General features: G+C 47.0%; 3 protein-coding genes across 15 annotated transcripts in view; 1 reads left to right on the top strand and 2 right to left on the bottom strand.

Annotated features, from left to right (window-relative positions):
• Nucleotides 1-1617: 1617 nt before the first annotated feature.
• tbc1d30 (TBC1 domain family, member 30) lies at nt 1618-12390 on the bottom strand. Its single transcript, XM_016665195.1, has 16 exons — nt 11600-12390; nt 10034-10198; nt 8351-8412; nt 7147-7212; nt 6803-6928; nt 6226-6411; nt 6082-6151; nt 5051-5149; nt 4799-4967; nt 4620-4725; nt 4404-4522; nt 4174-4313; nt 3424-3633; nt 3266-3352; nt 1877-2504; nt 1618-1696 (listed from the first exon to the last, which is right to left on the bottom strand). Exons 1-16 carry the CDS (start codon nt 12015-12017, stop codon nt 1618-1620), a joined length of 2730 nt encoding a protein of 909 aa, XP_016520681.1. The 5' UTR covers nt 12018-12390.
• A 1866-nt stretch (nt 12391-14256) lies between these two features.
• lta4h (leukotriene A4 hydrolase) lies at nt 14257-19095 on the top strand. The gene is made up of 19 exons (XM_016665215.1): nt 14257-14540; nt 15264-15394; nt 15474-15594; nt 15913-15981; nt 16057-16161; nt 16351-16403; nt 16475-16547; nt 16639-16779; nt 16865-16888; nt 16981-17051; nt 17121-17232; nt 17314-17458; nt 17541-17644; nt 18045-18115; nt 18190-18244; nt 18336-18431; nt 18505-18587; nt 18663-18767; nt 18854-19095. The coding sequence occupies exons 1-19, from the start codon at nt 14394-14396 to the stop codon at nt 18990-18992; spliced, it is 1845 nt and encodes a 614-aa protein (XP_016520701.1). The 5' UTR covers nt 14257-14393; the 3' UTR covers nt 18993-19095.
• Nucleotides 19096-20952: 1857 nt separating this feature from the next.
• LOC103129565 (protein-methionine sulfoxide oxidase MICAL3-like) overlaps nt 20953-25952 on the bottom strand; it is a 19577-nt gene continuing 14577 nt past the window's right edge. For all 13 annotated transcript variants that reach the window (XM_016665198.1, XM_016665196.1, XM_016665202.1 and 10 more), the window contains 8 exons: nt 23275-23358; nt 23097-23144; nt 22791-23033; nt 22619-22712; nt 22421-22471; nt 22252-22351; nt 22113-22186; nt 20953-22043 (listed from right to left, as the gene is read on the bottom strand). In XM_016665198.1, coding sequence (XP_016520684.1) covers nt 21868-22043; nt 22113-22186; nt 22252-22351; nt 22421-22471; nt 22619-22712; nt 22791-23033; nt 23097-23144; nt 23275-23358 — 870 coding nt within the window. In that variant the 3' untranslated portion in view covers nt 20953-21867. The remainder of the gene's footprint in view (nt 22044-22112; nt 22187-22251; nt 22352-22420; nt 22472-22618; nt 22713-22790; nt 23034-23096; nt 23145-23274; nt 23359-25952) is intronic.

Below are 25952 nucleotides of genomic sequence, written 5' to 3'. Positions count from 1 at the left end.
AAAAAAATAATTCTGTTGGAATGCAGAAGCTGACATGATTGGGAACGTCTGTGCTGCTGCGACATGTTTAGCACTGAGATGCTACTTTAGGCTTGAAAAGCTAGGCTAACTGCTTTTAGCACAATTTGAACACAAGTCTTTTCCAGCGTCCCATCGTGTCGGCTTGAAACAGAAATTAACCGCCAGTGGGCCGAGAGAAGCGGCTTTGCTGATGCCGCTTGTACGTCAGATTTAAGGGCGTACCAGAAACGCGAGGTCGCCGGAACCTTTGTATGTTAAAAAAAATGCGGCTAATATATTTAACGCGTTAAAATCCGTCATTAATTATCGACAATAACGCGTTAAGGTCCCGAGCCTAAAATTAAAACAATAATCGGTCTGATATTCAGCTGCCGTTAGCGGCCGCATCTATATTTCTATCTACTCGATTAGCATTAGCTAACAGAGTAACTCTGGATTAGCATTAGCTAGTAACAGGACAACTCCTTCCTTATAGACCGTATGGATCACATTGGACCGCAGTTACTGTAAATAAATACCTCTAAAAGTAAAATAAGAGCCTGAATATGGTGCTGATCACTGAGTTTAAGAGTTTATTCCTCTGTTTTATGTTCATGAAAACATGTCAGACTTTTCTCCTCCGAGTCTCGGGAGGATTTCTGGTTCCTCATGTGTAAATAAAACTTACATGTGATGAATTATCTTGAGATAAAGTTAGATGTAAATAAGTGAGCTGTACTGTAGTCGTGGACGGTTTCACTCCAGATCCTGTATATTATATTAATAAAGTAAGTTTGTTTTTAAATGTTTGAGTGGATTTTGAGCATCACTGTGGTTCTGCCTGTCTGCCCCCTTTCATGTAAACAGGAAGTAGGAAGATCATTTCCTACACAATAGAAAAGTCTGACCGGACCCATCAGGTGTTTACTGTCTTTACTGAACAGAATCTGGAAAACAGCAGAAGTAAATTCGGCTATTTTCCAGATTTTATTCCTTTTCCCAATCATCTCCATCCACTCTACAGGCTACATATTCCAGAAATTGTCATCTTTAGTATTTATATATGGTAAAGATGGTTATTAGAGTCGTCTGGAAATGTGTGTCTCAGACATGAGAACTGTCAGAACGCTGATTGGATTCTGGATTCTTTGTTTCAGATCTCAACTTATTCTACCACTTTTTCCTTCCACTAAGCTTTCCATCAATTTGGTTTGCTGAAGACGAAGAGCAGGACGCTAAAGCAGCAGAAGTTCAGAGGGCTAGATCCAACCATATTAATGGAAAGCTTAGTGGAAGGAAAATGTGGTTCAGTTGTTTGATCTGAGGTCAGAGAACTGGTTCAGATCTTTGAGAACAGAAGAAACAAGCCACAGCTGAATGTTTCCTTTCATTCTTTCATTACGACAGATGAAGACGGTACATTCTGGGTTTCTACAGAACCAGAACAGAATGATAGAAAACAAGCAGGAGGTTCTGGAGGACGTCGGGTCAGGATGCTTTCAGGTCTCCGTCCATCCTGTGCAGATAAATACTTGGCATAGAAACGCTTTATGGCTGTAGTGCAAACCGGGGAATACTGGAGCCTGGTTCTGACCCGGTTCCGACCCACTGAGCTCTTCACCGCCGGCCGGTGGCCCCAGCGGCGCTGCTCCGGTTCAGGCTGCGGCTCAGCTGAGGGAAGTGGACTGTGGGGGTTCTGGACGTCGGCCCATAAAGGCCCAGGTTCCGAGCCGCCAGAGACTTTCTGGGCTGCTTGATGGACGGAAACGGAGAGAAAAGAGGCTGGCGGGGAGCCGAGGAAGAGGAGGGAGGAAGAGGAGGACCGGGGGAGGAAGAGGAGGGAGGAAGAGGCCCAGAGGAGGAAGAGGAGGGAGGCAGAGGAGGACCGGGGGAGGAAGAGGAGGGAGGAAGATGAGGACCGGGGGAGGAAGAGGAGGGAGGAAGATGAGGACAAGGGGAGGAAGATGATGTTGAAGGTTCTGCAGCAGGTCCATCAGAACCGCCCGAGTCCGGCTCTCCGGGCCGGTCTGAGTCTGGAGGAGGAAGAGGAGCTGCAGCTCTCCTCGCCTCTTCATCAGGGTCTGATTCTGGTTCTGGGTCAGTGAGGGAGTTCTCGGTCGTTTGGTTCTCCAGGTCCAGGGAGTCCAACCGGACCTTCACCTCCTCCACCTTCACCTCCTCTTCACATTCTGACTCCCCTTCCTCTTCATCATCTTCCCTCTCCTCGGAGTTTCGGACCCCGATCCGGGCCCGGACCCGGGCCGGGTTCCTGCGGTGCTGCCGGGCGTGGTTCCGCCACGGAGAGCCTCTGCGGCTGCCCGGGGATCCGGTGCTGCTGGAGCCGCGGCGCCGCCTGCAGGGCGAGCCGGGTACCGGCGCGCTGGCCGACCCGGGCCGGAAGGTTCTGGACGGGCCGCGGGGCTTCCGGCCCAGCAACAGGTGGTTGATGACGGCGCTAGACGGGTTGAGCTGTGAGGCCAGAACCCGCGTGGCGGGACATTTATCTGAGAAGAAGAAGAAGAAAAGGTGGCAGTGAGTGAAAACGGGCTGCAGGGAGAAACAGCAGCCAGCAGAGGGCGCCACAGGAGGACCAATCAGATCCCAGAACCAGCTGGAGAAAGGATGTTAGCAGCTGGTTAGTTAAAGCAGGAAGGACCAGGTCAGAAACTTCTGCCTCTACTGAATGTCCATCAGAACCAGGAGGTTCTGATGCTCACCAAGTCAGCCATTTTTACTCAGGACCAGGATGAACTTTGACATCCAGTAGCGACGTGTGTTTCCACCAACCAGAACTTCATCGAAAAGTTGATTCATTTCAGCGACTAAGTTAAATTCTGTTTATTTGGGGGCGTTCAGAGAATCAGAACCAAATATCAGATCAATAATCAATCCGTTCAGTTCTGGTCTGGGCTCCTGCTGCATTAATTACTGCGTCAATGCAGATCAGCCCAGGTTACCATGGCGATTAAAGCAGGTACTGGTACCGATAGCAGCTGCTAACGTGACTGGAAGCTTCACAATTCAATGTTTGTATAGGTTTATTTTCTATCACGTTTCTTCCTTCCACTCAACTTTCCATGCATATGTATGGACCAGCTTCTTTATGAAATCATTTTTAGATTATTATTGTTCTGCTGGAATAAATCAACGTTTGGATGACGATTCAGTTCCTGAACAGAAACAGGAAGCCACTCCAACACTTCCTGTTTCCTAAAGTTTCGGCCCGCCACCAGCCTCAGCCGTTCTGCCGTTTGGACCCGAGTACCGTGAGCATCCGGGTCAGAACCACTGCCGGGTTTGTTGGGATAGTCCTGCAGAACCCCAGGACTCGTGGCCAGGCCGGGTCCGGGTCCTACGAGTCACACAGCGCGGTTAAACTCTGGACTTCCTGTCGGGGCGTCCAGGTCGGCGGTGCCGTCTCACCTGTGCGGATGCAGAGCCGCATGGCCTGCTGCTGCTGCCGCCGCTTGATGCGGCCATATTGCTTCTTCAGCGCCGTGATGTCGGTGCTCATCCGTTCCAGCATCATGCTGTTGACGGCCGCCTGATGCTCCGCACGACCACTTCCTGCGGCGGTCCCACCCACGGCGCCTGGGCTCAGCTCGGCGATGCTGCCCTGCTCGACTCGCTGGTCTGGAGGAACAGGACAGACAGACGGCCTCAGGTATCAACTGTAAATGCACACCACACTTTTCAGATTGTTTTCATAGAAAACGTTAATATAGATTCAGCCTGCTGATTTGTCACATACACTGTAAAAAGTATTTTGTGGTGAAGTTTTTAGTGCAAATCTCTCAGCACACTTAATTAAAACTAATTTACAAACTTTCAAGATATCAGCTTGTTCAAATCAATAACGTAATATTGATGAAAAATTATTAATTCTATTGGCAGATTATTTCATTTATAACATGAGAAAGATATTATAAGTGAAAAGATCTTCCAAACTAAAATGGTTTGATCAACAGATTATTAACTTAAACCAGCTTTTAATTCAAGTTTACTGAGATTTACAGTAGAAACTAAACCAATAAATCAATAACACACCAATAATAAGATGTTTTTTTCAGTGTAAAAACAGAGTAAAGCTGTCAGGGACTGAAAAGTTTTTTGGTCCGATTGTTTCTGTAAGGAGTAACTGGGTCAGAACCGGTCTGTGGTTGCCATGCCAACCTTTGAGGTGTTTCTGGTATCTCTGCAGCTCCGGGGCCAGCAGGCCGCCCAGGGGCCCCAAGCAGCCCAGGGCCGCCGCCACAGAGTCATCATCATCCACATCGGCGTCTTCCTCACTGTCCCAACCGGACGGACCGCTGCTGGAGGACAGAACCGGGTCAGGATGGAGGAAGTCTGAAAGAACACCAGGAAGGAACGGCTGGCGGACATGGTCTCCATGGAGACGGTACCTTGCATTGACCTTGGTGTTGACCTTGGCTGCAGTGGGAAACGGCGTGATGTTGTAGGTGTATTTCTCTCTGAGTTCGGCCAACTGGGGGAACGGGAACGGCGCCATGGAGTAAACGTCCTGCAGAGCAAACAGAGCCTGAGCTGCAGGCCACGCCCCCCGGCTGCATGCCACGCCCCCCGGCTGCAGGCCACGCCCCTCCTGATGCTCCCACTACCTGCATGAGCTGCGCCGGGTGCAGCAGGTTCTGCTCCAGCATCTCCTGGGTCAGGCCGCCCATGGTGCTGTAGAACTCGTCCGCCGTCTGGCAGTCCTCAATCCTCCTGGAGACGAGACACACACAGGCTTCAGCTGGGCTCTCCTGACCCCGACCTCTGACCCCGCTGCTCCACTCACTCCCCCAGCCGCTCCCAGATGGCCAGCGCCGCCCGGAACAGAACCTCGGACCCCTCGAAGAACACCGAGTCCCAGATCTTGAGGACGGTTGGCGCCGGCAGGCAGGTGGCGAACATAGTGAGGAACCACTGCATGGTGAAGACGTTGGTGAGCGGCGGCTCGTAGCTGCCTGCAAGACAGGAGGCTCCTTCATCCTGATTCACCATGACGACCCCCATGATGATGATGATGATGATGATGATGATGGCTTACCTCCAGCCTCCCTATTGGCCGCTTTCTGCAGGTGATGAAGGTGCTGAGACAGTCGGGGCAGCTTGAGCCGCAGCAGGTCCCGGAACACCGCCATGTCCACTGGAGACAGGAGGACACGTCCTCAGCACTACTGACCTTCCCCCACCCGCTGCTGCGCGCTGCCGGCCAGCTGCCTGCAACACGCCTCCTACCTCTGTGGCTCACCAAGTACGTCGTCTAGTTTCACGATACTTGAAATAGGACAAAACTAACTTCAAGATACAGGAGCTCATTTTGCTTAGAACAAGACATTTAATCAAAATGGCCGCCATGGTTGTAACGTATGCAAGATATGTGTGAACTAAAACTGGAAGTAGCCATTAGCCACAGCTAACCAGACAGTTAGAGTCACCAATTAATCAGGCGCCGAATACAAATCTTAGCTCCGCTAACGCTAAACACATTAAAATATTATTGGAAGCTAACTCGAAACCACTAAACACACTAAAAAAAATGGACACCAACGTCCAACTAACCCAAAAAACATTTTAAAAAGCCAAAGCTAACACTAAAACACAAACAAACACATAAATTATAGAGCACTAACGTAAACATTGTACCAACGTAAACAATGCTAACATTGCTAAACTAATCACATAAAAAATTAGCAGAAGCTAGCTAAACCGCTAATGCAAAACAACTTAAAAATAATTTGTGGAAGCTATTGCCAAACCTTTAAACATGTTAAATTTAGCATAAGCTAACACTGAACTGCTAAACACAAAACAAAAGAAACTAGCACTAAACAAATAAATAGCAGAAGCTAATGCTAACCATTAAGACGCCTCCATTCCTCCCAGTTGACTGGTGTGAGACTCGCACAGAAAGTTTCTGATTTTGCTTCATATTATCATAAAGTTGTATGAATATGATGTGACAAAGTTCTTCCAAGTTATGATATGGGGAACATTTTATGGCAATAATTGTTCAGTAGGTTTAAAAACGGCAGCCATGTTGAAACATGACGGCTTCAGACATGAGGCTGGGTTTACCTGATAGCGCTCGCAGGTTGTTGGCAAAGTAGCTCTCAGGCAGAACCTTGTCGATCAGGTAGATCATCACCTGAAACCCAAACAGCAGAACCAGGTGAGGTTCTGGAGAACCTTCCGGGTGGCTGACCCGTCAGCTGGACTCACCTTCAGCGCGTCGCTCTCGTTTCCTTCAGTCACCTCCAGGATGAGAGCGGCCAAAACGTTGAAGCCCTGGCAGTAACCCACCGACTTGTTCCAGCGGGCGTAGGCCAGCAGAACCCGCTTCAGAACCACCCGGTCCTGCTCCCCCTCCTGGCCGCAGTAAGAACTGCAGCCGGTGCGATGCAGATCCTGCAGCGGAAAGGGAAGAGTAAACACAGGAGCAGACTTTGACCCTCTGACCCATTTCCATGACAACACCATCCCAGCTGCTGCCTGTTCTGTTTATGTGATTTTACCTGCATGGAAAGGGAACCAGGACGGTTAAAACCAAGAATTTCTTCCAATCAAGAATTTCCTGTTTCTTTCCGACAGGAAGTGACACAAACGAGTTCAGGAAGGTCAGAAGGAAAATGGAGATCACATTCAAATATTGATTTAGCATGAAAACGTAGAGCTGTAGAAAGTTCTCCTGGTCCATGAAGCTCAATGAGACCCACAATCATTTCACCTGGAATTGACCTATCAGACGCTGACTGACACTCCTCCTCGGCCAATCAGATCACAGATAAAGTCTGGTTACCTTGACGATCTGGATGCCCAGGGAGTCGTCGTCTGGGTTGCTGCGCTCGTTGAAGGTGAAGCGAAGTGTTTTGTCCCAGTCGATAGAGATGCTGTGGAGGTAGCGGTCCGCTAGCGTCAGCCAAACCTGCAACGACACGCCACAGTGAGCCAGAACCTCCAGAACCTCTCTGGGTTCTGGAGGTCCAAACTCTGAACCCTAAACTGCTCATTTATTTGAAGCTACCAGTGTGATTTTAGCTCTGACTAACAAGAGCTGAAGGTTCTCCATCATCCTGAGCTCTGACTGACGTCACAACAATAACAATAACTGATGATGATGATGATGATGATGATGATGCGTACCTTCTTCCTCCACTCCCTCGGTATCCCGGTGGGAAGCCGAGCCACAGCTTTCAGCGCGTCGTACCACTGAGGAACAGAGACATCACGCTTAATGTCCTTTATTCACTGTATGTAAACTTCTGGTTCCTATGTGGAAAAGCCATTCAGAAGTAAGTACACCCCAGAGCCAACGGTGGAAACTTCTCTTCTTTATCCTCAGCTTCAGCAGACCTGAAGAAAGTAACCCCACAGCATGATCCTGCCACCACCATGTTTCACGGTGAGTTCAACAGAGACGCCTCATTCTGCTAAGTGGAGCTGCTAGCATTAGCATAATTTCTAATTAGCTTACATCAGATCAGTAGTATTATGGCTGCTGATTTTAACCTTATAGAATAAACTAAATAAAAAACATTTTAAAATGCTGCACAGCAAAAACTCTAAATCACAGAAGTCAGACTCCAGTCCTCTGCTGTCCTGCAGGTTTTAGATGAGCCACAGGTAAAAACCCTGGAATGAATCGGCTCCATCACCTGGTGTAGATCAGGTCTCCAGAGCCTTGCTAGTGCCCAAATTATTCTGTTCAGGTGGTTCAGCAGAGGCTCATCTAAAAGTTATGGTACGGCGGCCCTGCAGGAGTTTGACAGCCCTGCTCTAAATCCTACCAAGTCGTTTGGTCTGTAAATACCTCAACTACCTTCCAGCAGAAATAGGAGCTGAAATTAAGTCAACAAGTTCTTCATACTGATGAGAAACTGTTACTGCTCCACTGGCAGATTTCCCCCCCATTTTATAAATGAAATAATCCACCTGGGGAACAAATAGTTTCTCATCAATATGAAGGAATTATTAACTTCAGCTAAGCTCCTATATCTTTAAATTTAGTCTTATGTCAAGTTACATTTGTCTAATGTAAAATATTTACTCTAGAAACTGAACCAAAAATACTTGTGTGAAATGTTTTTGCAGTGTATTTATGTACATCATTATTTAACTATTTAAAAGCTGATAAATATTAATTTACATTAAACAAGTCGACAAGTTTGAGGTTAAATTTCCCCAACAGAAGCAGCAGAAACAGGAAGATATAAAGTTTTGTATAAATAAATAGTTTTTCCATGTGTAAGAGATTTAGTTTGTATTACTTGGTGTCTGTTGGTGCTCTTGGGGCCCCCTGAGGGGCCCGGCTCTCATATGCCTGGGGCCGGCCCTGCGTGGCACTCACCTGCTGGAAGCCGTTGTTTCCCAGCGACGGCTCGATGGTGAACTTCAGCCTGGTGTCAACACCTGGAAACAAACAGGAGCCTGAGCACCGCAGCTTCTACCGGATCAGAACCGGCTTAAAAAAATCAACATTTACAGAGAAAAGTTCGACCAGAACATCAGGATCAACAGAACCGAAGAACCGAGTCAGAATTCAAGTCACATCTCCAGCTGCCAGCTTTTTCATCTTTTCATGAATCAGGATCATCTGACCCAAAAGGTTCGGGTTCATTGTCGCTGTCCACTTCCGGTGGTGCTGAATCCGACCCGAACCGCTAAACATCGACAGGAAGTGAATTGGACCCGAAGCGAATAGGGAAAACGTTCAAACCGGACCGGACCAAACCGAACCCGTTTCCTTCAGCCGGAACCTTTTTAACCCTTATTATTATGTTAGAAAATCCCGTTTGACCTGCTTGGTCCGGTTCGGTTCGGCTCCCCTGCGCCATTCCGCTTCGTTGTGAGGCTTCGTGGGGATTACCGGGGAGGACCCGCCCACTTCCCGGTACCGGATTATATTCCCACCCGGGAAAGCGCCCCCGGAGATTACAGCAGCGGGACTACACCGGAAGCGCTTTACAGAAAAATACAAAATAAAAGCCAGCAGAGTGAAAGAAAAACTGAATCTTTAAGGAGGCGGTTCAGATTCGGTGGCAAATTTTCAGAAAAATGTTTAATTTCTTCAAAATTATGACATTTAAATGTTCTGATTTCAATCTAAATTCTATTTTGGTGTCGGAGATTCAGCATAAAAAGAAAGAACAGAGCAAAATGTCCCCAGAATGAACTCAGAAAATTTTTACATTAAGCAGGACGAACATGCGGAGCGGCGGTCGGAACCGCAGGTCCACACCTGGTTCCAAGGTGCAGAGCAGCCGCGGGGCGCTGCGGGAGATCCCGTTGCGTTTCCGCAGGACGCTGCTGATGATGCCGCCGACCCCGGCCGGGCCCTGCGGCCGCTGCCGGCCGGCCGCCCGGGGCCTCCTGCCGGCGGGGAGCCGCTCCTGCCTCATCCCGGAAACAGGCCGCTCCGACCGGACTCTGCGCTCATCGCCTGCCGATGCGCTTACGAACCGGAGCCCATCCGAAGCCGAGCCGAGCCGAACTGTTCAAGGAGGTTCAGGTTCTGAAGCGCTGCTTCCGGACTAATAGGAACCAGGCCCAAACAACCTGCCGGTACCGGCACCGGTTCAGGAAAGCATCTGATGAGATGAGGAGGAAGTGGTGGATGCTGCTGATGCTGCACTCTTCCTCCTCCTCCTCCTCCTCCTCTCTGACGTCACCAGGAGGCGGCGCAAGGACGGAGGACGGAGGAGCTAAAGGAGGACCGGTCCGGTCCGGTTCATAAAGTTCGACAGTAAAACTGGATATCATGTTCATCAGAAAGGAAACAGTGGGATTATTACGGATTATTTTAATCCTGCAGACGTCACATTATGAACTCCGCTCTTAGTTTTAGTTCTGGTTTCAAATTTCTGAGAAAATGTTGGTTCATGAGCCGGTACCGGTTCTGGACCTGCGGTCCAAATCAAAACCATCATCTACCAAATGAGCTTTTATGTCTGCAGAAATGTGCAGGTCTTTGAAGTGGTTGGAATAATTAGTAGAACTTCATGGACCCAAACAGAAACGGTTCTGATCTTACGTCTCTTCTGGGACACGGCCTGGAGGCACGCCGTGATGACGTCATAGTTCTTCTGGCGCTTGTGGACCAGCCGGTCCCGCCTCTTCAGCTGCCGCAGCAGCTTGGTGGACTGCAGGCCGGAGCGGTGCTTCACCTCCTGGATGATGGAGCGCAGCTCCTGCAGGTCTGACAGGAGAAGAGCAGCACAGCGGGTCAGAACCAGAACCAGAACCAGAATCAGAATCCCATTCAGAACCACAACCAGATTCAACACCTTGACTTTTCCTCCCGTTTTGCTCAAACAGACCCAGAGGTCAGTGGCTCTGAACATGTTGGTTTATTATACTTCATTGAATAAAACCTCTTGGTTTATTTGTTAGCACATTCCAGCAGAAAACATGAAGTTCATTAAACTACATCATAAAATTTGTAGTTTCTGTAAAGAAGGAAACTTTTTCCTCCTAACTTTGAAGTTTAACTGCTGAAAGCAGAGCAGCAGGAAAACACCAGAACCGTTATCGGACCGTTTCCTCTTCCTGACTCTGCATTGTTAGCAGGCAGATGGGGTGTGTGTGTGTGTGTGTGTGTGTGTGTGTGTGTGTGTGTGTGCAGGGCAAACACTGCCTGTCTCTGCATGCCAGGCGAGACTCCAAGGTGACGACCCAATCAGCTCCACTAACCAGGAAATAACCAAACTTTATTATAATTATTGATGGGTTTTAATTGAACCATTTCACCTTTTTAGTGAACATCAAAAATTCATTAATACATGCAAATAAAGTCATTCACTTCCTTTGTAAACTTAATTTTACCAACAGCAGCGTTCCTTCAGTGAACTCTTGATTTGTGAAAATCCAACATGAAGTTTATTAATTTCTGAATATTCGGATTATTTTATGGGTAAACTGATTAATAACTGAATGAAAATGTTATTTTACTGAATCTGGATGGTTCTGGGTCATCTGGAAGTGATTTAAATCTATCTGATTTTCACCAGAACCAGAACCTTCCCGGTCCGAGTGATAACAGGGTTTAGATGTTCATGTTAAAGAACTTCCTGGTTGATAAACCGGACAGACCGACACCGGTCCTGATCGGAACAGAATATAAAAATCAATAAAAACTTGATTTCTTGATGTTCAGTTTTCTTCAAACACGTTTTCATTTAACTTCAGTTTCATGTTTAAAATAAAAACCAGCAGAGAAAGAAACGAAGTTCATATTGAGGAGGTTTAGCAGCATTCAGCCAGCAGGGGGCGCTCTTTTTCCTGAACACCTTCAGGCTGTTTCTAAGACAAAATAAATGAAATGTTGCTAAATGATAATTATTATATTGCCTCATTAGTTTAATCCCTCCCTCCTGGTGTGCGTGCATGACGTCACGGGAGGAAGCATTTTGTTGACATCACTCTGAGATGTTTCAGGTCTTATTTTTAGTTTAGAAAACATCATTTTGTCTGATTTCACTTTAAGCCCACTTCGTTGCTTTCTGCAGTTTCAGTTTCAGTACCGGGTTCTGGTCGAACCCAGATAGCAGACCCTTCCGGACCGCGCAGGGCCCGCCAGCCCCCGCCTCGCCCCGCTCACCTTTCTGGGCCAGGTAAGTCATCTGCAGCCGCCGGGTGTGCCGCTCCTGCAGCTCCTGCAGGAAGCCGCAGCCGGAGTTGCTGCGGGCCGGCAGGGTGTCGGAGCCGGAGCCGGTGGAGCTGTCCCAGCTGTCCGCGGTGCGCCGCCCGCCGCCGCTGAACGCGTCGTAGAGCTCCACCAGCAGGCAGTCCACGATGGAGCTGCGTGGGGCCGCGGGCTCCGGGTCCCGCAGCTCCGCCGGACGTGATGAAGGTGAGGATGAGGATGATGATGTGTCATTGTGGGTCCACTGCTGGAAGCCGCAGAAATCCTCCGTGGAGTGGTTGAACACGCCGCTCTCCTCCTCGGAGCCCACGCTGCGATCACATATGTTCACTTCCAGAAGTTCCTCCCGGCTCGGTTCGAGCCCCGCCGCCATGTTTCCGGCCGCTGGACCGGTTCCGACCCGGAGCGGGTTTATCAGCGGAGTGGAAGTTTGTCTGAGTCCGTGGAAGACTCCACGGCTCCCCGCGGCAGGTGGGCCGGTCCCGCCGCTCCCGCTGCCTGCCTCCGGGTTCCGGGCCGGACTTCCCGGATCCCCCCTCTTTGACGGAACAATGGACCGGTCCAAAGCGACTCCTGAGCGGCGGACAAACTTTCTGCTGCTCCACAGGCAGGTGCAACAGGTGTTTCTGCCAGCCAATCAGAGACGAGCCGAAAATGATCGACCAATCAGCTTCCTGTGGTGAGCAACCAGCTGAGCAGGAAGTATCAGGATGTTTTTCACTTTGCTTAAACTTTATGAACCTTTTCAGACTTTAACACGTAGTTTTATTAACAAAGTAAATGTTTAATAATTTAATATTAGAATAAAAATATTTTATTGTTCATCGGTGATTCAGATGTAACAGCAGATCATAGAATCTAGATTCACATAAAGAAACAAAAAAGTAAAACAGAATTAAGAATAAAATATTCTACAGTAAAACCAAAATTATAACATAAATACAGTTATGAAAACAGCGAAGTGCAAATGAGTTAAAAATGTAGCATTTTATTCAATTTAAGCTTTATTTCTACGGTTCACAACAAATGTCTCCAGACTTTTTACAGTAAATTATGTCAATTCAATAATAATACATTCCAACTGATCATCAAACAGTAAGCTCATTTAATTCATTTCCAAGTTTAAAAAGTCCGAGCAGCAGAGCGTCGAGTCACTTCCAACAAATAGTAATAATTTCTAGAATCATAAATAACTTAAAGAGGAAAACATGAGTCTGATTTAATGTGAGACAGAAGACGATGGAAATATTTATGTTAGTTTTATTGTCTTTATTTAGTATTGCTCAAAACCCTGAAAGCCTGAAATTTTACTTTTTACATTTTTATTGTGAATTTTACATCTTATAAAAGTCATGAAAGAATAAAAAGATAAATAATATAAATGATCAGCAATAAATGAAATAATAAGATATAATAAAGTTGATTAAATGGATAAATAAACTCTCCTGCTGATCATCTTAGCTCTGATAGAAAGTAAAAAGTACACCCTCCGGTACCTGGTTCACTTTCTTTTCATCAAATTTTCCTTTTTAATCTTTGTTTCGTTAAAATCATGACGCTGGTTTTAATCTAACAGGGACATAGCGCCCCTGCTGGATGGATGCGGAGGATGACGTGATTTTCATGGAGGACTTCCATCCGGATCCGGACCAGATTCTGGTTCTGGACCTGATGATGAGGCTGCAGGTCAGATAAAGAGTTCCTGAAAGACTGAAGGACTTCAAACTTTAAATGATCTAAAACTGATTAGTAGCCGAGTCCTGATTTTACAGATCTGCTCCATTTTTCAGCTCAACATGAGGAGACTGACGGCGTTTAAAGCTTCATTGGGTTTACTTTTACAAGCCCATTAAATGAAACTCTTTACAGATTTTGCGGTATATTTTCTTTAATCTTAGTCAATTTTATATTGTGTCGATTTTGTTCAACTTCATTGATTTAAAAGAGGAACTTTCAGAGGAAGCATTTAGTTTCATAAGTAAATCAAGACGTATTAACTAAAGAGGAACCAGAATAAATGACTTGGATTCGGTCTTATTTTTAATTATTATATTTGGAGGTTGTGTGTGAGTATCCAAAAAGGTTCAAAGGTAAAACGGAAATGTCTTCTTATCTATAATTATTACTATTACTATTTCTGCATCCATGGTTTTAAAATTAGTCAATTTATTATTTTACATTTATCAGTTTCCCTAGTATTTCTATGTCTCATTCAGTATAGTTTAATTTTATTTTTCATTTTGTATTCTATTTATTGTAATAATAATATGTCAAGGCTTTTATTTTGCACAACCCAGCCTGACAGCTGTTGTTTACATTCTGTTCTGACGACTACTTCCTGTAGTAAAACCAAGCTGCACCAACAGTGCCCCCTGCTGGATGGACATGGATTTACTCATTAAACCTTAACTTATATTTTATTCAGATTTACTTATTTATTTAAAGTTCTTTCTCTCTAAGAATTATATCTAAACTTATTTTTACATGACTACTGATTTAGTTTCTTAATTTATTATTTTAATTATTTCAAACTTGTAAAATATAGCAACATTTTAATGTTTTTAAACAAATCATAAATTAACATTCAGTCGCTGTTTAATTTTTTTATAAAGGTTTCAAAATAAAAGCCGGAATTGCGCCGGGACTTTTATTATGAAAGGCGGTCCGGAAGTCCCGCCCTCTCCCCGGTGTCTGAGCGGCTGTTTCGGCGTGCCTCCTCTCAGTGCTCGGTCTCTGCGGACGGATCAAGATGTCGGACCCTTGCTCCTTCTCCTCCTTCTCCACCTGCCTCACCAAACACCTGAACCTGCAGCTGCACGTGGACTTCGACAGACACGTGATCAGAGGGAAGGTCCAGCTCACCGTGGAGGCTCTGGAGGACCGCTTCTCCGTTCTGGTATGCTGCCCGGATCCGGTGCTCCGGTACTGACCCGGTCTCAGCCTCTGAGCTCACATCAGGCAGCTTGTCAGTGAGGCGAATAAAAACAGAGATAATTTGCATAGAGTCTGGTCTGGGGTCTGGTTCAGAAACACGGAGCTCAGGAAGATCTGCTCAGAGTTCTGCTTGGTTCTGGTTCTGCAGCGGAATAGCCGCAGGTCCAGCTGAGATGGTGAAGTTTCTTTATCCAGCTGAGGTTTCTCTTTAATTCGGCTCATGAAGGCCACACTTGCATCACATATTTAATCATTTTAAGGAGCTAAATCTGAGCAGAGTTTTGTTAGAAGACGGTGAACTTTGATATTTGATTCCGGAGTGAGAGAATCATTCCTCTGCGGCAACATAAACACACCGCAGAAAGTGTTTAAATGTTTTATTTGTGACTCATCCACACTTCCAGTTGCCACTGTGTGGAGTCCTGAAGTGTGACGTCATGAGGACAGGCGTTTTCACCTGAGCTCTTAATATTTCACTGAAGTGCAATCTGAGTGTGAAAGAGTCAGAAGCAGCAGAATGAAGCATCAGATTTCATCTGATGAATGTGTTTTATATTGATGACCTGGAGCTGCAGTGATGTGTGAACTTTGTTCTGGTCCAACTGGTTTGCAGCCAGGTGACTTTTATCAGCAGGTGTGGCTTTATCTTGTTAACCCCTTAATGAAATCAGTTCTTCTGCTGCAGACTTTGGACAGCAGGGACCTGAACGTCTCATCCGTGTCGGTCAACCAGCAGACGGCCCACTACGAGCTGGGCCCCAAACACAGCTTCAAGGGGACCCCACTGGTCATCACGCTGCCCTTTGACCTCTCCAGGTGAGCTCACGTCCAGCTCCCCACCTCCTGTCTGTCCTAACGGTGTCATGTATGACCTGTCTGTGTCTGGACCAACCAGGGGCCAGCAGGTGATCGTGGAGGTGACCTATGAGACGTCTCCATCTGCGTTTGCGCTGCAGTGGCTCACACCTGAGCAGACAGCGGGGAAGAAGCAGCCCTACCTGTTCAGCCAGTGCCAGGTGACGTACCTGTCAGACATACCTAAGGCATAGGAAGATGTGGTCGGGTCCAAACAGCAGAAGTTCTGGTTCCTCTTGGTGGTTTCTAGCTGTTGAGACACAGATTTGGTTAAACTGATGTTTCTTCAGTGTTGAGCAATGGCCCGGTTGCTCCATTTCCTCCTGGTTCTGGTTCCAAACTGGTTCCGTTTCTAACGAAGCTCCTCGTCTTACCTCTGAAAAACACACAAAACCGGTCTGGAAGGTCCAACAGAACCAGAACATCTGCAGAGCAAATTGATCAGGATCTGAATCTTTGCGCTGCACTTTGTCTGACAGGCTCATCACTGCAGGAGCATGATTCCCTGTCAGGACACGCCATCCATTAAACACACCTACTACGCACAGGTAACACACACACACACCTGCAAAGCTAACACACACACACACACCTGCACAGCTAACACACACACCTGTCTCCAGGTGTCTGTCCCGAAGCAGCTGGTGGCGGTGATGAGCGCGGTGAGAGACGGACAGGAAGTGGATCCTCAGGACACCGGTCGGATCGTCTACAGGTTCCGACAGCCGGTAGGCCACGCCTCTTTCCTTTATGACATCATCACCGTCTCACCTGAGTTCAGGTCTTCACAGTCTGGCTAAAGTATTCACACCCCTGATGTCTTTTCATAAAAAACTCTGAAAAGTGTGGCATGCATTAGTATTCAGCCCTACGAGCTCTGTGACCTCACTGTTCCCCTCTGTGACCTCTGACCTCAGGTGGCTATGCCGTCCTACCTGATAGCCATTGTGGTGGGAGCTCTGGAGAGCAGGTAGTGTTTGATGATGTCATGGCTCCACCTGTACCAGGTGACAGGACCTCTGCTCTCTGATTGGTCTACAGGGAGATTGGTCCCAGGTCCAGAGTCTGGTCTGAGATGGAGTTTGTGGACAAGGCGGCGTCCGAGTTCTCTGAGGTGAGTCGCCATGGTAACCGTGATCCGATCAGAGTGGCCGGCCCCGTTCCGCTGCTCTCCCTCACCTGTTCTGGTTTCACCTGTCTATCAGACGGAGACCATGCTGAAGACGGCCGAGGACCTGGCCGGGCCGTACGTCTGGGGTCAGTACGACGTCCTGGTTCTGCCGCCCTCCTTCCCCTACGGCGGCATGGAGAACCCCTGCCTCACCTTCGCCACGCCCACTCTGCTGGTAAACCTGAACGCGCCTGCCACACCTGGCACCGTGTCATGTGACCGTCCTGTTGACCAGCTGTTTCCTGTCTGTCTCTCCTCAGGCTGGAGACAAATCCCTGTCTGGAGTGAGTAACATCCGGGTCACACCTGGGTCTCCGTGTGGGCGGGGCTTTAATGGACAGGTTAATCCAGGTGGGATGGTGTCTGTGTTCCTCAGGTGATCGCTCATGAGATCTCCCACAGCTGGACCGGGAACCTGGTGACCAACAGAACCTGGGAACACTTCTGGTAACCAATCAGGAGCGAGTAGGGGTCCAGTGGGTTTGGGTGTGATGCTCAGGTGTGTTCTGCTCCCAGGCTGAACGAGGGTCACACCGTCTACCTGGAGAGGATGATCGGCAGGCGTATGGAGGGGGAGCAGTTCAGGCAGTTTAAAGCCATCGGGGGCTGGAAGGACCTGCAGGACTCGGTGAGAACCAGAACCCATCAGTACGTCTCCTCAGAACCATGCAGGTGTTTCCTCTCACCGCTCGCCTCACCTGTCGCTCAGGTGAACACCTTTGGAGCCAACAACCCTCTGACCAACCTGGTGCCCAGCCTGCAGGAGGTCAATCCTGACGACGCCTTTTCCTCGGTGCCCTACGAGAAAGGCTTCGCTCTGCTGTACCACCTAGAGGAGCTGATGGGGGGGCCAGGTGACCCCTGGACACACACACGCACACACCGACCTGGTTCTGGTCCTTTGCTGATACACCTGTTGGCTTGTCTCTCCCTCAGAGGTCTTCATGGGTTTTGTGAAGTCCTACATCCAGCGATTCGCCTACAGCAGTGTCACCACTGATGACTGGAAGAACTACCTGTTCACCTACTTTAAGGACAAGGTGAGGAAACACCTGGGAGGGCCTCTGGGTGACGTACCTACTCAGAACATTCTGGCATTATGGACCTACTTGGGCGTTTTCGGTTTGACGAACCCACTTCTTGGCTTTTGGGGTGATGAATGTAGTCGAGGACGTACTTGGGGGCCCTGAGAGGACGTTGGTTTGACCAACCCAGCAGCTCCCAAGGACCCCAAGGTCGGTCCTTCACCCCAAAAGCCAAGGAGTGGGTTGACCCACTCGAGGACCTTCTGGGTTGATGAATATATTCGGGGGCCTTTGTGGTGAGGAACATTTCGGGGGGATGAATCCAGGGTCCCTAGTTCTGGGGTGTACCAGGTTTTGTTGGCTTCTTGGTTCTGGTGGTTCCTGGTTCTCAGGTGTCCAACATGTCGTCCTTCAGGTGGACATCCTGAACAAGGTGGACTGGAACGGCTGGATGTTCACTCCTGGGATGCCTCCGGTCAAACCTCAGTAGGTGAACCTTACCTGTCCTCCATCTGGTCCCTGAGACCCGTCCTGACCCGCTGGTTTTGGTTCTGATCCAGGTATGACACCACGCTGGCAGACGCCTGCATCGCTCTTACTCAGAGGTGGATCAAGGTAAGAACTGCTCCTCACCCACACAAGTCCCCTAGAGGCTTTGGACCGAGACGTCCGCCCTCTGAGCTCCGTCTGTCCTCTGTCCCCTCAGGCCAAAGACCAGGACCTGAATGTCTTCAGCCAGTCGGATGTGAAGACACTGTCGTCCCACCAGCTCATTGAGTTCCTTTCTCTGCTGCTGCAGGAGGTAAAGCCGGCCCTCTGTGTCCCCGTGACCTCTGTGTTTCCTTCCGACCTTTGACCCCTGCTCTGTCCCTCAGGAGCCCCTCCCTCTGTCTCATGTGAAGAGGATGCAGGAGGTCTACGATCTCAACGCCTCCACCAACTCAGAGATCCGCTTCAGGTGACTCATTGGCTCAGATCTAAGCTCCGCCCCTCCCTGGCAGCGCTGCATCCTGATTGGCTGCTGTGTGTCCAGGTGGCTGCGGCTGTGTGTCCGCTGTCAGTGGGAGGAGGCGGTTCCTCTGGCGCTGAAGATGGCGACGGAGCAGGGCAGGATGAAGTTCACCCGGCCACTCTTCAGGTACCGACGATGGGTCCAGGTGAGTTGCAGGTAAACGCTGCCGTGTTTCTCACCTGTCCTCCATCTTTGTGCCTCTGGACCTGCAGGGAGGTTTTTAACTTTGAGAAGTACCGTGAGGAAGCCGTGCGCGTGTTCCTGGCTCACCGCGCCGCCATGCACCCTGTGACCTCCGGCCTGGTGGCCAAGGACCTGAAGGTGGATGCCAGCAGCACCGGAGACCGCTGAGGCCCGCCCGGTTCCGACCCGGTTCTGAACCTGCAGTATTAAATCACAGAACCAGAAGCTTCTGTTGGACCATATCAGGTTTTTATAAAGATCTCTGAGCGCAGCGCCGAGTCGTGTCATTTGTTTTAAACTGCAGGGAGAAAATCAACTTTCTGCATCTCTTTGGTGTGGAGTGCACCTCTTGGTTTAGACCCTGGTCTCCAACATGCGGCTCCAGGACCATGAGTGGTTCTCTGGACCTTCCACAGCGGCCCTTAACTTTAAATAAAGATGTAATAACAAATGCAGGTTGGTTTTCCCACTGTAAAAAATCTTAGGAGGTATTTTTGATCTTTTATTGCAAAAATCTTTCATAAATTTAAAATAAGACAAAACTAAGTTAGAGGTAACTTTTCAGCTGTTAACTCAATATTGACTTAAAACAGTAATTTACCATTTTAACTTGTATAGGAAAATGTTTGGTTCTACTGGCAGATTATTTCACGTTTGGATCAATGTTAACGATTTAAGTTAAGGAATCTCCTGTTTATTTGTAAATTAGTTTAGTCTTTTTCCATTAGAAACTCGACTAAAACACTTGGTTATGTTTTGTGTTTTTGCAATAATTTCACTAAATATTCACAAAAGAACGTCTGAAAAATAACCAGGAATATTTTTGAAGGTTTTTTTTAGGGTTGGAAACTTTTTTTTTTTCAGTCAGGAAGACTTTTTTGATTTCAAGCTCTTTGACATTAGGTACAAATACATCAACGTTAGAGGAAATAATGGATTTTTATAGCATTTTCTACAAATATCAACATCCCCTAGAAGAAAACCTAAAAACTGATATAAAGTTATAAGCAGTATAACATTTTAAAGATCCTGTTGCCATAAACACGTTTTATTTACAAAAGTAAAGTTATAAACCAAGTGAAGGACAGGAGTGGATGGTTTCAGTATTTTTGCCAATAAGCAGAAGTTTGTGTTCAGCCCCATTAATTCAGAGCCCGGTGAGTCATGGTGGTGGCAGCGTCATGCTGTGGTGATGGAGGCGTTCTGGGTTTTAATGTCTGAGCAGAACAAAGATGAACAGGTAACGGTCGTCAGGTCGAGTTTCACCATCAGCTTCCTGTTGGCGTGAAGCAACGATAAATTGCATCCTGAGTTTGTTCATCAGGAGGAAGTGAGGAAACGTTTCACCAACTTTCTACAGTTTACATGAACCAGAGACCATCAGTTATTCGTTTTCCATAAAAACATCCAAACTGGATGCAAAGAACATAAAACTCAAACATTTTGGATGATTAATGTGAAGCAGCTGGTTCCAGAGGTCACAGGGGTCAGAGGTTAAATGGACACACCTGGGCAGTTCAGGTGACACACGGTCACCAAGGAAACGGCCTGGAGACGCCTTCAGACATGCAAGGTAACCAACCATTGCCCCAAGCAGCGTCTCCCAGCCCTGGTCCTCCAGGTGTTTCCTTCAGTTAGCAGGTGTTTGTTGGCCTGCAGTCAGCTGAGGTGCATTAAAGCAGGGGATTTCTAAACCACGCAGGTCGGTGTGCCTGGAGGACCAGGGTTGGGAAACGCTGCTCTAAAGCTCAGGGATCCTCTGGAGCGTCAGGAGTTCCCCACGGCGCCGACTGGGCCCGGTTCATTTTCAATCAGCAGCTCAGAGTGGAAGATGTCTGAGCCTGTAGCCGAGTTAGCATCCACACGGAGATGCTCGTCACCACGGCGACTCAGAACAAAATACTTTGGACTTTCTTCCAACTTTATCATTTCAAAAAGTTAAACAGCAAATTGAAAATCTGGACCTAAATGTAGCAAAAACTAGTTTGAACTAAAAACTGATTGGCAGGAAGTGAAGAACCCGTCCAGCTGCAGGAAGCAGGCGAAGCGTCTTCAATCTTTGTATTTTAAATCTGGTTCTAGATGACAGAACCTGACACTCAGTGAAGGTTCTCCTAAAACTCGACAATTTGAGCTGAAAATCTGTTTTTATTAAACACAGGAAGTGACATCAGAGAGGGTTACAAGACCTGCGGAGGAAATAAGGCAGATGGTGACCAGAACAATCCGGTTCTGCAGGAAACCGAGTTTAGGTCACATGACCATCAGCTGGCTCATCCCATTATACTGTGGGTTACCATGGTGACGCATAAAGAAACTCAGATTATTAATCAACAGATGAATCCCAAAATAACTGGAATAATCTGGGATTATTTATCCATTTTTATCTTATGGATGATTTTGTATTTGTACATTTTTAAAACATTAGTTTTATACTTTCATATTTTAAAAATAAAATTTTATTCATTGTATATATTTGTTACATTTTTACAGTTTAATTTTCAATGATTTTATTTTTCCAATAACCAGGGATTATTCTGTTAGTGTTTAAAACCATATTCAGATTTATTGAAATAAATCTTTATTTTTTTTAATCTTTTTTCCTTATTGGTTTTTAGCATCAGACCAGGACGTATTCAGCAGATTAACAGTTTTTGTGTTTTCATCATTCTTAGTTAATTTGATCATTAATTAGTTTTGGTTTTTATTTTATAATCACCAGTTAAAGAACTTAATTTTTTTAAACAATCCTTCATAATTTGAGTGTTCAGATTATTTGGATCAAAGATCTTCTGATTATTGATATTGGTTCTGATTGCAGATCGTCTGAAATCTGAATCAGAACCAAATTATGACATTAAAAAGAATCAAAAAGAAAGACCGGATCAGAACGTTTCTGCAGGAAGTTCTGCTTTAAACCAGGTCCAGAAAAACCTTTTGGGTCAGTTACCAGAACCAGAACCAGAGGAAGAAACACCAACTGAAGACCAAACTAACACTTTAGCCAGAACCAGCAGAACTTCCAGGTTCTGGTCCGGTTCCGTCAGGCCCAGCTGAGCGCCCCGGCCAGCAGAACCTCCAGGTTCTGGTCCTGCTGGCGGTCCAGTAGGCGCTGCTCCTCCAGCAGCGCCACCAGGGCGTCGCGCTGCTCCACCACCTCCAGCATCTCCTCCAGGATCCGCCGCTCCTCGCCCAGCTGCTCCTCGCCCTTCAGGTGATCTGAAACATCGGGCTGGTTAGACTGCAGCCCGTCTGGGTCGGAACCCGGTTCTGTTCGGGTCGCCTCACCGTCCACGGCCATCCGCTCCCTCAGCTCCTGCTGCAGGCGGCTCTGTCGGTCCTCCAGCTGCAGCTCCCGAGCGCTGAAAGCAGAACCGCCTTCAGTTCTGACCCGACCCGGTTCCGATCCGTATCCACTCATACTCACAAGATCATGAGTTCCGACTCGTATCGGACCAGAGAGTTCTTCTGCTGGACCAGCCGGAACCACTGCTGCATCAGAACCAGGTTGTCCAGTTTGCCCAGTCCTGCAGTCACAGCAGAGCCGCGCATCAGGCGCCGTCGTCATGGAAACACTACAGGTAACAGACACTCACCTCCCAGGTGAAGCTCCGTGTCTGGACCGTGGCTGGAGTCCTCCCAATAGTCTGACAAGAACCAGAACCAAGAGTTCAGGAACGGGTTCGTTTAGATTCAGGTGAGTTCAGGTAGAAGCTGCTGGTTCTGGTCGGGTTTCCTTTGGGTTTTATTAAAACCCAGGTGTGTGTTCAGGTGTGTTCTGCCGCCTGGCTCACCTGCTTCTCCTCGCAGAGCTTTCTCCACCATCACTCCTCTTTCCTCCAGCTCTCTCTGCTTCACCTCCACCTGCTGCAGCTGCCGCTGGATCATCTGAAGCAGACGGAGCGGGATCACGGTCTGGACCTCACCTGTCCTCAGGTAGACTCACCTGTCCTCAGGTAAACTCACCTGGGCCTTGTGCAGCCTCTTTAGCTGCTCCTTCTTGGCCTGCCTCCTGGCCGCTCTCTGGACGCGGCGGGTGATTTTGGCGTCCAGGTCTCCGTCTCCGTCCCCTTCCTGGTTCTGGAACATGGCCTCTCTCACGCTGAGGCTGGACGGCTCTTTGGGCGGGACCAGGACGCCCAGAACCTCAGTGGGACAGGAAGACTGTCCATCCGAGTCCGGGACGCCGTCCCTCACGCGCTTCTTCCTCTGAAACAAATGGCGGCTCAAACCTGGACTGACAGCATCGCTTGCAGGACAGGTGAGTCTTACCTTGACACCATACGACCGCCTGAAGGCCAGAGCATGAGGGACGTAGACCTGCAGACAGACAGGAAGTGGACACAAGCAGAACCGGAAGGAGTTAGTCAGCTAGCGGAACCTCTCGGACAAACGAAGGTTTCAGGTTCGGCTGAGATCGTCTCCAACCAAACCGACTCTCGGTTCCTACCTGCTGGTTCTCCTCTTCATCCTCCTCTTCCTCCACGGAAACTTTCTGCAGTTCAGACACGAGATCGAACAACTGCAACTGCAACTGGAAGACCAGGACATCACAGTCCAGGTATTAGTCTGATCCACAGTCTGCTCTAAACCCTTTACATTACAGGAGTCTGTGTCAGGCACGTGCAGATGGGGGCCTGGGGGGGCTTGAGCACCTGCCCTTTTTGCTCCTTGCCCGCAAGTGCCCTTTTGGTCAATTTTTTTATTTTTTATTTTTTTGTTGGTATTATTATTTCCTAAGCCCTCTTCTGACACATAAAAACATGTACTAAAATTATTTGCTTTTTTGTTTCTTTTTTGGACAACATAACAAGCCTTCCGGTCACCTTGTTACCTTTGACCTTTTCCCCGTGACGTATGACCCAGTTGCCTCTCCGCAGTGAGATAAGGCGGCTAACTGGAGCTCAACTAGCGAACATTCCAGATCACAGATCAGTTTTTGGTGAATTAAAACGTTTTGGTGAATAAAGTGGAGCAGACCTGCTGCTTGTCAGATGACGGAAAACGTTGAAGTCTCGTTTCTGCTTCAGCCCGCTTCAGCGGTTTAAGCAGAGAGGTAATGAGATACAACAGACACTGACAGGCCTCTGTCTGCCTTTCTCTGAAGAACTACTGAGGGGAGGAGACAGCCAGGTGAGGAGAAACTGTTCTTATCTATCATTCAGTATTTTTATCATACAGACTGTTGTTGTTGTGCTATTAGCTAGCTGCTAGCTACGACTTTGCTAGCAAAGCTAATAACTGAAAAGCTTCTTCCCTGTGTACGAGGCACATCGCCCGTCCAAAACTTATCATCTCCATAATGGATATATTCGATCTTCTAATTTCCTTTGCTGCATAATGTACATGGCATTTATTCCAGCTTTAGGTAAACATAGCACTTAAATAAAAGTCCAACAAGGATATTCATTTAGAATTAAAAATAACTCGCCCTGAATTACCATGATGGATATAATGTATGTCATTAATGAAGGGGAAACAACTCAACCAGACTTTAAGTTTAGGGTCTGGTTCGCAGAGTATGAAGTTATTTTTTCCCCAATTATTCAATGAAAAAAAAAAAAACTAACCTCAGTTACGTAAAATAAAATTGTAATCAAAACTTTTGGAATTGTAATGATTTAAAAAAGAAAAAACATTTTTTAAAAGACTTTTTTAAATTAAATAACTCATTTTTACCAAACATAAACTTTTATTTGCACACATCATAAATCTTTTGTTGTGATTTTAGGCCCCGCCCACAATATCATGTGAGAATCACAAGCAAAACTTTGAGTCACAAACAAAAACTTAGAATAGCAAGGAAAGATTTCTGACATGCGCAAATAAGTTTGTTTTGCAAAAAAGAAAGTTAACTTCATGAGTCAAAAATGTGTGATTTAAATTTATTTATTTATTTTTTTAAATTTTTAAGCAAAACTCATTAGGCTTTGCTTCTGGTGACATACATTAACAATTCAATTTTTGCTTTTGTTTTTGTCTTTTTCTGCAGTTCCACATTAAAGTTTGATGCAGCTCTGCTTTCCTGGATGGACCATCTTCATCTCCACTGCAGCAACCAGGCAGCTCTGTTTATAGATTACAGTCACTAAAAGGTAGCATTGGGCCCTTGTTTATATCTTTAATAGTGTAATTCTGTAAAGACAAAATATGTCTGGTGGTCCAGCTCTGATTTACATATTCTGCTAAATTGCGGATTTGAATATTGCAAAACTTTCCTATAACAAAATAGACCTGCAGAAAGAAATTACTAATAAAATATCTTACATATGCATAGTTGTATGCTCTGTATAGAGATTTACCTTAGCTTTGATTGTATATTTCACAATTTTGTATTTTATCATTGTTTATTAAACTCTGAAAGCTGAGTGGCTTTAATATTCTGTCCTAGAAGGCGGTTAGATGGGCCCTTTTGTTTGAGCACCTGCCCCTTTAGTGGCCTGTGTTAATCCAGGTATTAGTCTGACCCTCAGAGATTTGACTCCGCCCACTTCCTGTTCCTATTANCAACTGGAAGACCAGGACATCACAGTCCAGGTATTAGTCTGATCCACAGTCTGCTCTAAACCCTTTACATTACAGGAGTCTGTGTCAGGCACGTGGGGGGGGCGGAGGGGCTGGGGGGGCTTGAGCACCTGCCCTTTTTGCTCCTTGCCCCCAAGTGCCCTTTTGGTCAATTTTTTTATTTTTTATTTTTTTGTTGGTATTATTATTTCCTAAGCCCTCTTCTGACACATAAAAACATGTACTAAAATTATTTGCTTTTTTGTTTCTTTTTTGGACAACATAACAAGCCTTCCGGTCACCTTGTTACCTTTGACCTTTTGCCCGTGTCCCAGTTGCCTCTCCACAGTGAGATCAGGCGGCTAACTGGAGCTGAACGTAGCGAACGTTCAGGTTACAGATCAGTTTTTGGTGAATTAAAACGTTTCTGGTGAATAAAGTGGAGCAGACCTGCTGCTGGTCAGATGACGGAAAACGTTGAAGTCTCGTTTCTGCTTCAGCGGTTTAAGCAGAGAGGAAATGAGATACAACAGACACTGACAGGCCTCTGTCTGCCTTTCTCTGAAGAACTACTGAGGGGAGGAGAAACTGTTCTTATCTATTGATTCAGTATTTTTATCATAC

This window comes from Poecilia formosa, unplaced genomic scaffold (assembly GCF_000485575.1).
Source record: "Poecilia formosa unplaced genomic scaffold, Poecilia_formosa-5.1.2 Scaffold556, whole genome shotgun sequence".
Classification (NCBI taxonomy): Eukaryota; Metazoa; Chordata; class Actinopteri; order Cyprinodontiformes; family Poeciliidae; genus Poecilia; species Poecilia formosa.
This window is presented reverse-complemented; position numbering and strand designations above follow the sequence as displayed.

Excerpts from the sequence above, each read along its gene's own strand:
- tbc1d30 (XM_016665195.1), bottom strand. The coding sequence starts at position 12,017 with ATGGCGGCGGGGCTCGAACCGAGCCGGGAGGAACTTCTGGAAGTGAAC. Across the intron at positions 7,213-8,350 it reads GAAACAACGGCTTCCAGCAG|TGGTACGACGCGCTGAAAGC; the intron begins GTGAGTGCCACG and ends TCTGTTCCTCAG. Across the intron at positions 4,726-4,798 it reads ATCTGGGAGCGGCTGGGGGA|GAGGATTGAGGACTGCCAGA; the intron begins GTGAGTGGAGCA and ends TCTCGTCTCCAG.
- lta4h (XM_016665215.1), top strand. The coding sequence starts at position 14,394 with ATGTCGGACCCTTGCTCCTTCTCCTCCTTCTCCACCTGCCTCACCAAA. Across the intron at positions 14,541-15,263 it reads AGGACCGCTTCTCCGTTCTG|ACTTTGGACAGCAGGGACCT; the intron begins GTATGCTGCCCG and ends CTTCTGCTGCAG. Across the intron at positions 16,889-16,980 it reads GAGACAAATCCCTGTCTGGA|GTGATCGCTCATGAGATCTC; the intron begins GTGAGTAACATC and ends TGTGTTCCTCAG.